The 11,998-nt window shown below is 46.2% G+C and overlaps 1 protein-coding gene across 1 annotated transcript in view; it reads right to left on the bottom strand.

Annotated features, from left to right (window-relative positions):
- Window positions 1–327: 327 nt before the first annotated feature.
- The window catches only part of LOC106562320 (diacylglycerol lipase-alpha-like), a 42,495-nt gene continuing 30,824 nt past the window's right edge, over window positions 328–11,998 (bottom strand). Inside the window, 5 exon segments of the mRNA XM_014127123.2 lie at window positions 328–3,518; window positions 3,520–3,640; window positions 4,626–4,798; window positions 8,550–8,676; window positions 10,538–10,746. Coding sequence (XP_013982598.1) covers window positions 2,565–3,518; window positions 3,520–3,640; window positions 4,626–4,798; window positions 8,550–8,676; window positions 10,538–10,746 — 1,584 coding nt within the window. The 3' untranslated portion in view covers window positions 328–2,564.

Raw genomic sequence — 11,998 nt, 5'->3', positions numbered from 1 at the left:
ATGGATAGCTATAACCTGTCATGAAATAGCTATATACTGGGTTCATTGGTCTACAATTAACAAAATATGACTTTATAATTTACATGTGAATATCTACTTGAATGTGCAATCAACAGAAGCATAATGTCAGACATCCAGATAGGGCCTAGATCATTTCAAACTAAAGCCAGCTGGCATTTGGGCTGTTATGTAGGTTGCTACCAATGTTTTCTCACTATTCTCCCACCGCACAACCACCATTATGGTAGGCCTATCTAGCTAAAAATATGCATTTTGTTGAGAGGTTAGCAAATAGAAATGACATTTAAAAAAAAAAGTTTGAAGTAATTTTCTTTAAAATTGGTTTTGCTTTATTCCATTACAGGCAGGGCAGTGAGGGGTGGTGGGGTTAAATACATTCTCAATCTGGGACAGGAAGGGAAGAGAGCAAACCAGGTAAACATGGACAAGACATCATTGAATTATTTATCTGTCAACACAGACCAATTTCTAAATCAGTTATCAATTTTGTTCAATTCTGCCAATCTGTCATATAGATCTTTCTCACTAAATATATTCCTTTTTTTTCTCCATACATTTGTACTTTTTCTATATATGTCAATATTGATATAGATTTGTAATATACCTGTTACCGTAATACAGTCATTTTCTACGTTATTCTATTTTCATTTAATCTTTTTTTTTTACAAAGACAGGAAACATGACATCTGCATTTAAATAAGGACAAAGAAGACACTGCTGTACATGTCATGGTGAAAAGAGAATGTGGCATCTTCCTATGGTGGTGCTGATATAGCCGACACTGGGCCATGACCCACTGCAGCAAAGCTATTTCACACTGGTTGTTCAACACTGTGTTGGCAAAGTAGAGACTGCTGTGAGAGCATGGATTTGTGTGGTGTCAAACTGTAATCTGGCCACAGAGTGAGGCCTGTTGAGTGACACCACAGCAAAGCCATTTCTAAGAGTAAAGCTTCTATAGGTCACCACAGTGACCCCTTCATAATGGATGTATTGTATCAGAGGTCACTGTAATGACCCCACTTCCTATTATAGAATCTGTCTTTCTGCCATCACCATGGCAGCTAGTGGAGGCTGCTGAGGGGAGAACGGCTCATAATAATGGCTGGAACAGAGCGAATGGAATCAAACACATAGAAACCATGTTTTTGATACCATTCCGCTAATTCCGCTCCAGCTATTACCACGAGCTCGTCCTCCCCAATTAAGGTGCCACCAACCTCCTGTGATGTTGACACCCAGTACTTTTTCACTTGGACAGAGATATTTTCCCACAGAGATATTCCCTTATTTTGAGAGAGTTGGCTGAAATTCACCAGCCTTTCCCAGCAACTGAAAGCAAACTCATAGAACGCAAACCAAACTGTTACAAGAGTAATAATAAGGATAATAATAACATCAATAATAGTAAGAAACAACAGTAATAAATAATGTAGTGTTTGATCCAACTAATACAACTGATATGAAATATGTTTGCCACATGTTTTAGTAAAATGTAGTGAAAGTGGGCACTACAACCCATCCAGTTCAACCCCAATATGCTTGAGATGAACCAGTTTAAAGGGAACCAAAGACTTAGAAGTCATTGACATAATTGTGTACCTCAGCAAGACCCCTTTAAGAGGAACAATCTCCTACAGTGCATCTCATGTTTTTTTTATATAGCATAATTGGCTTGGTACAAACACTTGGAGAGAGACATGTTTTTGGAGATTTGTGCCATGGCAGTGGTGTAGGGATAGCTTCCTCATCCTCGCCAGGGCGTTTTAACACCGTTTGAACAGGAATATGTTAGAAAGAGTTGCTGACTGACGAGTGATTTCTGTTAAAATGGATACTATGTTCCTCATGCTATAAAAGACCAAAGACCAAAACCACATTCTTAACATTTGTCACAATCACAGTTTTAAGACACATCAATTCTCTATGATCTACACTCCTTCTCTTCCACACTGTCATTTCCTGATAGACCTGAGAAACAAAACGTCTTCTCTCTCTCCTTTCTATTGTTCAGCATCTGTCTCCGTTTTTTTACTTTCCTGATATTAAAGATGAATAAGCTTTAGGAGCTGATGAGGGAGGAGGGTAAGTTAATTGTGGTTATGTGCCAATGAAAACCCCACCTAGTGTCTAACTCCTCCCTACCCCTGTTCAGTTGTCTCCCATTTGATAAAGTCACGTCACTGCAGGGCTGTAATGCTACCATGTGTTGATGTGAGTGAGATAGTGTGTGTTGGAATGACAGTCAGTGGTGAGGCTTTTCACCCCAAAGCAGAACAGGCCCCTGGCATGCAGACAGAGATTAAAATGTATTATTACAATAGTAGTGAAAATGCTTTACACAGCTTTTGACACCTGAAAATGGTTTTTCATCTCAGTCTTATTCATTATGGTCTGCCATGTCATGTCTTTGTAAGGTACTGTAACAGCATAGCAGATTGCATTCCGCATGCATGTTCAGTGATACTTTAACATCAGATAGATGCAGCAACGGAATAAGGAAAGAGGAGAGAGAAAGAGTCATGGAGGGACTGAGTGGGCCACTATACCATAGACGCCAGTGTGTTTTCTTCAGGGTAGGGACAGGGAGTGGAGGTTCGTAGTGAGTGCGTGGGAAGAGGTGCTCCGTCGGCGGGAGAGAGGTCATTGAGCTCACCAGAGGAAGAGAGAGGGAATGAGGGTGAGAGGGAGATGCCAGAGGAAGGGTCAGCAGATCCAGCAAAGGTACGCGGGGGCTTGGGGACCAGGTTAGGCTCCATTGTGGCCCGAGCCAGAAGCTGTGTATCGTCCCCCCTCTGTCCTTCCCCTGGCCCCTCTCCCTGACCATACGACCCCCGACCGGACTCGGACTCCCCGTCAGACAACTCCAGAGGCGGTGAGCCACTGCCATCCAGCCTGAAGAGAGAGTCCAGGTACTGTGCAAACTCCAGCACTGCCTGGCTAGGGTTGCCGTTGGACAGCTGGGCTGGAGGAGTGGAGGAGGAGGGCTGTGACTCTCCTGTCTCTGTTTCCCATCCTTCTGCCTCTACTCCCTCCTCCTCCCCATGGCTGAAGCGTGGGCTGAGGGGAGCATTAGGGGTGCTGCCTGGGCTGTAAATGCCAGGCATTTGATAGCAAGGGGCGGCACAAGGCTCTTTTTGTGTGAAAGGCTGACCTATGACACTCTGGGCCAGTGGTGCTGGGGAGTGGTGGCCACTATAGCGCGGGGTGGAAGGGGAGAGGCGCATGGGGTAGTCTGGGGTGGAGCCGGATCCCAGAGGAGTGAAGTAAGGTCCTGCCTCTCCCAGCTCGTGCTCTGGGGTGGCCTGGTAGAGGCAGTCGGCAGCCAGCAGCTCAGTGCGGGAGCTGAGAGAGGGGTTCTCCTCAGGGATAGGTGCATTCAGTTGGAAGGGGAGGCACCCCAGCATGGGCGAGCCCCTGAGTGCAGCTGAGGAGCGTCGGGAGTCCAGGCTGTAGAGGGACTCGGCGTCTGACAGGCTCTCCATCACGGCCAGGGGGGGCGTGGCGGTCCCTCAGCTCCACGGTAAGGCGCTCCCTGGCCCCCCGCAGAACCACTGGCACTGGGGGAGGGGGGCACTCCGCAAAGCCATCCAGGGATATCTCAGAGCGAGCACAGGAACTGAGAGGAGGAAAGGAGGGAAAGAGGATGAAAGCAAAGGAGGGAGGGAGGGAGGGAGGAAATAAATTGGAGGCAGAAATGGTAAGGGGTCAAGTAAGAAAAAGGTAGAATACGGTAGGAATAATATAAGATGGATGTGAGTAAAGAAAGGGGGGTATTATAGAGAGTAGAGATGATAGAGTGATAGAGGAGAGGTGTTGGAGCACAGAGGGGTAGGAGAGAGGGATAAAGGTTAGGGTTACACTTCACAATCACTAACAGGCCACTAGACTACTTCTGTTCTACAGGGGCTAAACCAGAGGGGGCGAGGGGGGGGGGGGACTGTACTACCATACGTTGCCACTGATCTGGAGTCAGACCAATGACTGTGGGTCAGAGAGCGAGGAGCGTGCATGGGAGAAAGTTAGTGGCAGAGTTAATGCTGTCATGCTTTACTATCTGAACACATAGAACAAACCTTGAAGGACTAGGTACATTCTTGCACATAACATACATTCATTCATTCATTCAATGGCCAAAATAAAGGAAACACCAACATAAAGTGTCTTAATAGGTTGTAGGGCCACCACGAGCCAGAACAGCTTCAATGCACCTTGGTATAGATTCTACACGTGACTGGAACTCTATTGGAGGGATGCAACATAATCAATTTCATGCTCATCCACCATTCAGTGGATAGGGGTATTGTCATCCTATGGGGGCAGAGCCATGGTAGCTAAAATGTAAAAAATAACAGCCTGCCCAGCATTTTTACACATGACCCTAAGCATGATGGGATGTTAATTGCTTAATTAACTCAGGAACCACACGTGTGGAAGCACCTGCTTTCGATATACTTTGTATCCTTAATTTACTCAAGTGTTTCCATTATTTGGGCAGTTACCTGTACACACGCATGAGATTTTTGATTAGTCAGTCAGTCATATATTTTTCCAGTCTCTGCCCAGACCCTCCCAAAGCTCCACCCGTATCCCAGTGGACTGACCGAACACTGCTGTTCCTGCGGTGTTGGGTGGTTGGGGTGGGTTGTTGGGAGGCAGGAGGCGGGGCGGCTGCCATGAAGATGGTCTCTGGGTTCAGGTCCACCTCGGTTGGGCTCACCATTACCTTAGCAGCCGACAGCAGGGCTGTCTTCCCCTTGTTATAGTTCTCCAGCACCTGTCAATAACACGATAGGAGCAGCAGTCAATTTACTGCTACCAGCATTGTAGACATTATTGACTGATTTGGAGGCTCTGGAAGGACTGAAGGAGGAGGGAGAGCAGTAACAGTGAACTAAGGCGATCAGTAAGGAGACAACAGTTACTACACTCTTGGTAATCCCATCACCACACAGAGAGCACAGACAACAGTTACTACACTCATGGTAATCACAACACCACACAGAGAGAGCACAGACAACAGTTACTACACTCATGGTAATCACAACACCACACAGAGAGAGCACAGACAACAGTTACTACACTCATGGTAATCACATCACCACATAGAGAGCACAGACAACAGTTACTACACTCATGGTAATCACAACACCACACAGAGAGCACAGACAACAGTTACTACACTCATGGTAATCACATCACCACACAGAGAGCACAGACAACAGTTACTACACTCATGGTAATCACATCACCACACAGAGAGCACAGACAACAGTTACTACACTCATGGTAATCACATCACCACACAGAGAGCACAGACAACAGTTACTACACTCATGGTAATCACATCACCACACAGAGAGCACAGACAACAGTTACTACACTCATGGTAATCACAACACCACACAGAGAGCACAGACAACAGTTACTACACTCATGGTAATCACATCACCACACAGAGAGCACAGACAACAGTTACTACACTCATGGTAATCACAACACCACACAGGTAAATATATTATTTGTCTTTAATGAGTTAAAACACAAAATGAAAAATAGCATGATTCAAAAACATACAATATCATGAATAAATATGAAAACATGTGTATCACAAGCCATGCATTTTTTAAAACACATTGTGACATGGAATACAACATTACAACATGAAAATGACAAATGGCTATAATGAAACATAAAAATAAATGATAATGGGAGTTAACATTGAACAAACATGCATGGTATTGGTATGAAAGCTATGTGTAACAAAACAGGAAGAGATGGACAGAGAGGGATGGGAGTAAAAACAGTCAGCTAATGATGGGTGTCAATCAGCTTATAAAAAACTAAATGAAGTACAGTACTTTTCTGGATATAACTATAGCACATACTGAGAACCAGGCAAAAGAACAATAAGGCAACAAGCAGCATGACCTTAATATTCCCATAGCAACAACAACAATAGAAAAAGGCACATCGCCAACACCCCAGCAGCACCATAGGGGACAGAATCAGAAACAAAGCCACCAAGATCAAATACTGTAAAACACATCAACCAGTAGGTGCATCTCCAACAGTGCTCAGAGTGCTCTCCCACAGCGCAGAACAGTACCAGGGAAGTACTGTTCTGCCTCCATGACCAGTGCTTGACTTGGACTGAAATAGGTGCTGGCACTCATTTTGAGTGCTGGTACTGTTTACATTTAGGTGCTTGAGCTAGGAAAAGGAGCTCAAGCAGTAGAACATGTGTGGTGCAGGTATTCAGCTCTGGTGAGCTCCTGCCCAAGTCAAGCCCTAACCATGACTAATAGACAAGCACGTCCTCCCTCTTTGTAACGAACCCACGGAGATACATTATTAGGTCAATTTATCTTTTGACTAATTATATCAATGAATTGAGCATAAACGAGGGCTAGCTCAGTGCTCCATCATCTCACTAATATAAAGTCAACTGGTCTGAATGGTGGGAGGTTATTTCAGGCTGGTCAATCTGTACAAGTAGTCATCACCGTCAGGTAACAGGCTACTCTAATATAAAACCAGACCATTAGAATCCATTTGATGTGACCACACGGTCTACAGTAGCCTGGTTGCCAGTCTGTTTGTGCCATCATGTCAACTGTGGGGGAATCAGAGGACTCAGAGACACTTAGCACATCCTCCTTACTCAGGACACCTTGAGCTGCCAATTAGGAACAGTAGGAGGCCACAAGGAATAATAAGGAGGGGGTTAGTGTTGGAGAAATGGGGGTAACCATGGAAACCTCACTGCATCTAGAGAAAAGCGTGTGTTAGTTATTAAGTAGGTTGTGTGGTGGTTTCTCAATCCGAACAGTTTGAAGCTAAAGCAAAGAGCAAGACAGGGTTTGTAAGACTGAAGAGGCAGAGGAGGACTGTGAGCTGGAAAGGAGAGGTAGAGGCTGTAACGTTAAACCAGAGGATTTGGGATAGGTTGTGTGGGGGTGGTGGATGGTGTATTTGAAGAGTCTACTTGGAGAGATGAAGGGGTATTGGATAGTACAGGTTCAGAGGGGCTTGGTGGAAGGGTACTGCAGGGTACACCTGTAAGAGGAGGTGGTCTGTCTGTCATGATTGTGGGGGAAAGGGTAGGTCTGTTTGGGGTGGTACTTGATGCTTGAGGGAAAGAGAATGGGTGTGACACAGAGGTGTGGAGAACAAGTCAGTTTCCTGAGTAGAGGGGCCATTCAATAATTGGGAGACGGCGGGTTGGTCAACGTGGGAGACGGCGGGTTGGTCAACGTGGGAGACGGCGGGTTGGTCAACGTGGGAGACGGCGGGTTGGTCAACGTGGGAGACGGCGGGTTGGTCAACGTGGGAGACGGCGGGTTGGTCAACGTGGGAGACGGCGGGTTGGTCAACGTGGGAGACGGCGGGTTGGTCAACGTGGGGTTGGTCAACGTGGGAGCCAGCGGGTTGGTCAACGTGGGAGACGACGGGTTGGTCAACGTGGGAGATAGAAGTTTGGTCTATTTGGGGGAAGGTATTTGATGGTTCAGTGGGGGAAAGACTACCTATAATAGGAGGGGTAGAGTGTGTTTGGGGAACAGATGGGGTATCTGTAAGAAGGGTAGATGGCAGCTCTATTCTGGCAGCAGAGGAACAATCTGAAAGAGAACAGGGAGAGGAAAGGTATTTGTGGGTATCAGAAGATGCATTTGAAAGAGGAGAGAAACAGAGTGGGTCTTTCTTGGTATGAGAAGAGCTATCTGAAAGAGGAGAGGTGGAGAGTGAGTCTTTGTGGGCGTTAGAGGAGGTATCTGAAAGAGGAGAGGTGGAGAGTGAGTCTTTGTGGGCGTTAGAGGAGGTATCTGAAAGCAGAGGTGTAGAGGGCAGCTCTGTTTCAGAGGTTATGACCACAACAGTACTGGCTGGTTGGCCCTCATCCTCATCCTCCATCAGTTCTGCCTCTGCCTGCTCAGAACTGAGACCAAATGGTTCCAGTACCTGCAGAGACATCATAAGTATCACACAGACATACAAACACACCACTGCAATTTCAACCACACAACACCACGCTTACACCAATACCCCCCACACAGCAGACACACTCCAACACCAATGCAGTTCCATCAGAGTAACCTCAGTATAGACTAAGCATGTAGTGCCTGTGGAGCAGACCAGACAGAACATCCAGCACACCATCAGTGAACAGCACCCTTCTCCAGCTACAGCACAAGAAAACATGAGGTTAGTTCTAACTATTCATTGAAAACATACAATTGTTAGGAAAGCTTTTACAGACAGAAACCCACAAACACATCCATACATCGAACATTCATCCAGTGTCGTCACCTGCCAACTCAGTGTATAAATGATGTTTGATTCATTGATATTTCCCTCAGTGCATTTCACCCGTGCCCTGCTACCTTATTCTGTCACCACCTCCAACAGAGCATCTGACCAGCACCCCTACACTCTCATTTTATCTACAGGAAACCTCCACTCATCCCATCCAACACACAAAGGAAACCCAGACAGACATGGACAGTGTATCTATTATATTCACAGACCTTGTTGAGTCCCTCCATCACCATGTGAGGCATGTGCTCGTTTAGCATGGCAGGGGAGATGATGACCTCGTTGAAAGACTTGTTATCCCCCCAGAGAGCTGAGTAGGTGGGCTCCTCCTGTCCACAGCTACACACAGAGAGAGGCATGCTAAATGATATACGCAGCAAAATGATGTATGCACATTTATACCAAAAGTAATGTCTGAGTAAAGCCAGCCTTTTGCCTAGTACAGTTTCTATCCAATTAGCATTAAACATGTCACACTAGAAGTGTACTAAACTGATTGGTAGTATACACTGTCCTCACCCACCTGGACAAAAGGAATGTATGTGAGGATGCTGTTCATCGACTACAATACCGCTAAGCTCATCACAAAGCTCTCAGCCTTGGGACTGAACTCCTCCCTATGCAACTGGGTCCTGGACTTCCTGACGGGCCGCCCCCAGGTGGTGAAGGTAGGCAACATCACCTCCTTCACACTGATCCTCAACACGGGAGCCCCACAAGGGGGTCCTCAGTCCCCTACTGTACTCCCTGTATACCCACGACTGTGTGGCCTCACACAGTTCCAACTCCATCATCAAGTTCACTGACGACACAACAGTAGCTTTAGTACCAACCATGACGAGACGGCCTACAGAGAGGAGGAAGGCGTTCTGATGGCATAGTGCCAGGTAAACAACCTCTCACTCAACGTCAGCAAAACAAACGAGCTGATTGTGGACTTCAGGAGGAACCAGGCTGGGCACTCTCCCATCCTCATCAACATGGCCACCCAGGAGACGGTTAAAAACAAAGTTCCTCGGCGTAAGCATCTCCAAGGAGCTGAAATGGTCAAACCACACGGACACCGTGGTGAAGAAGCTTCAGCGCTTAAGATGGCAGGAAGGATAATTGATCTAGATCAAGAATCAGCCACCAACCTGTACACAAAACTCATCCTCCTAAAACTTGAAAGCAATTTACAGGACACTACTCATCCCCTTCACTCAAAACAGATAGATATGGGGACTCTTTTATTCCAACAGCCATTAGGCTGTATAATAGATAGTCTGTTGGTCCCTCCAGTATACAGCATATTGCATTTTCACTTTAAATGTGTAGCTATAACACTCTGAAATCATTATTTTGTGTGGTTTCTGTTTTCATGTTTTATGTAAAGTCTTTTTAAGCACATGACCAAACAAATTTCCCCCTGGTGGGGGAAGGTACGACAGCAACTCTTCAACCTCAGGAGGCTGGAGAAATTTGGCCTGTCCCCAAGGGCCCTCACAGTGTCCAACAGGAGCACCATCGAGAGCATACTGTTGGGTTGCATCAACTCCACTGCCGCTGACTGCAAGGCTCTACAGAGGGTGGTATGCTCGGCCAAACGCACCATCGGGTGCACAATGCCTGGCCTCCAGTACTCCTCCAACACAAAGTGTTGCAGGAAGGCCAAGATGATCATCATGGACCTCAGCCACCCGAGCCACGGCCTGTTCTCCCCGATTTCAACACTCAATATAGGAACATCATAGCAAAAACTGACAGACTGGCCAATAGCTTCTACCCCGAGACCATCAGGCTGCTGAATAGCCACCACTAGTCAGCTACCTGCTCCCCCTATCCCTCTCCTGCCCCCCGGACTTCATTTTACCTCCCCCTCAACAGACATTTATCCGCCCGCCCCTACCTCTCCTCTGCTCCCCCTCAACCCACAATGGACATCTATCCTTGTTACTCACTCGTCACTCTATGGAGAAGTATCCTTGTTTACACACTTCACTACTTTTAACTGCTGCAGCTGTATAGAATTTAAACCTAGCTGTAAATGTGTGTCTATATACAGAATATGCCGTCCTGTGATCTTGTTCTATTCTATTATTTCACTTTTTATTACTACTATATAAAGAGGATTCCACAGTACCCTGAAATAACATCTGTGACCCTGTGCATATGACTAATAAACTTTCTTGTTCCATCATTGTAATGCCAGGGCTCTTACCATGTCTCTGAGGGGTGGTTGTGGACCACGTGGATGACCTTGCCCGGGGGGTAGAGGGGGGTGGAGGCTGACAGGGCGATGCTGAGATCACTGGGGTGCAGCCAGAGACGGGTGCTGGGGGGCACGGGGGCTGCCTGGGGCTGGGGGCCGTCGTCCACAGGCAGCTCGGACTTAGGAATGCACTTAGTGCCCCCTGCAATGATCCTCCACTGGCAGGGAGATATCAGCAGTTACAACCTATACTGATAGCAGTTAGAGCACAGTGTTGATGCTTCCTTTCTGTTGAATATACAGAGCTTGACCACACACACACTCTTTGCTATCTAATTGGAAATACAGTTGTAGTCGGAAGTTTACATACACCTTAGCCAAATACATTTAAACTCAGTTTTTCACAATTCCTGACATTTAATCCTAGTAAGAATTCCCTGTCTTAGGTCAGTTAGGATCACCACTTTATTTTAACAATGTGAAATGTCAGAATAATAGTAGAGAGAAGGATTTGTTTCAGCTTTTATTTCTTTCATCACATTCCCAGTGGGTCAGAAGTTTACATAAACTCAATTAGTATTTGGTAGCATTGCCTTTAAATCGTTTAACTTGGGTCAAACGCTTCGGGTAGCCTTCCCACAATAAGTTGGGTGAATTTTGGCCCATTCCTCTTGACAGAGCTGGTGTAACTGAGTCAGGTTTGTAGGCCTCCTTGCTCGCACAAGCTTTTTCAGTTCTGCCCACAAATGTTCTATAGGATTGAGGTCAGGGCTTTGTGATGGCCACTCCAATACCTTGACTTTGTTGTCCTTAAGCCATTTTGCCACAACTTTGGAAGTATGCTTGGGGTCATTGTCCATTTGGAAGACCCATTTGCGTCCAAGCTTTAACTTCCTGACTGATGTCTTGAGATGTTGCTTCAATATATCCACATCATTTTCCTACCTCATGATGCCATCTATTTTGGAAAGTGCAACAGTCCCTCCTGCAGCAAAGCACCCCCACAACATGATGCTGCCACCCCCGTGCTTCACTGTTGGGATGGTGTTCTTCGGCTTGCAAGCCTCCCCCTTTTTCCTCCAAACATAATGATGGTCATTATGGGCAAACAGTTATATTTTTGTTTCATCAGACCAGAGGACATTTCTCCAAAAAGTACGATCTTTGTCCCCATGTGCAGTTGCAAACGGTAGTCTGGCTTTTTTTATGGCGGTTTTGGAGCAGTGGCTTCTTCCTTGCTGAGCGGCCGTTCAGGTTATGTCGATATAGGACTCGTTTTATTGTGAATATAGATACTTTTGTACCGGTTTCCTCCAGCATCTTCACACGGTCCTTTGCTGTTGTTCTGGGATTGATTTGCACTTTTCGCACCACAGTACGTTAATCTCTAGGAGACAGACCGCGTCTCCTTCCTGAGCGGTATGACGGCTGCGTGGTCCCATGGTGTTTATACTTGCGTACTATTGTTTG

The sequence above is a fragment of the Salmo salar genome, chromosome ssa11 (assembly GCF_905237065.1).
Source record: "Salmo salar chromosome ssa11, Ssal_v3.1, whole genome shotgun sequence".
Lineage (NCBI taxonomy): Eukaryota > Metazoa > Chordata > Actinopteri > Salmoniformes > Salmonidae > Salmo > Salmo salar.
Note: the sequence above shows the minus strand (reverse complement) of the source record. Positions and strands in the feature narration are given on the sequence as shown.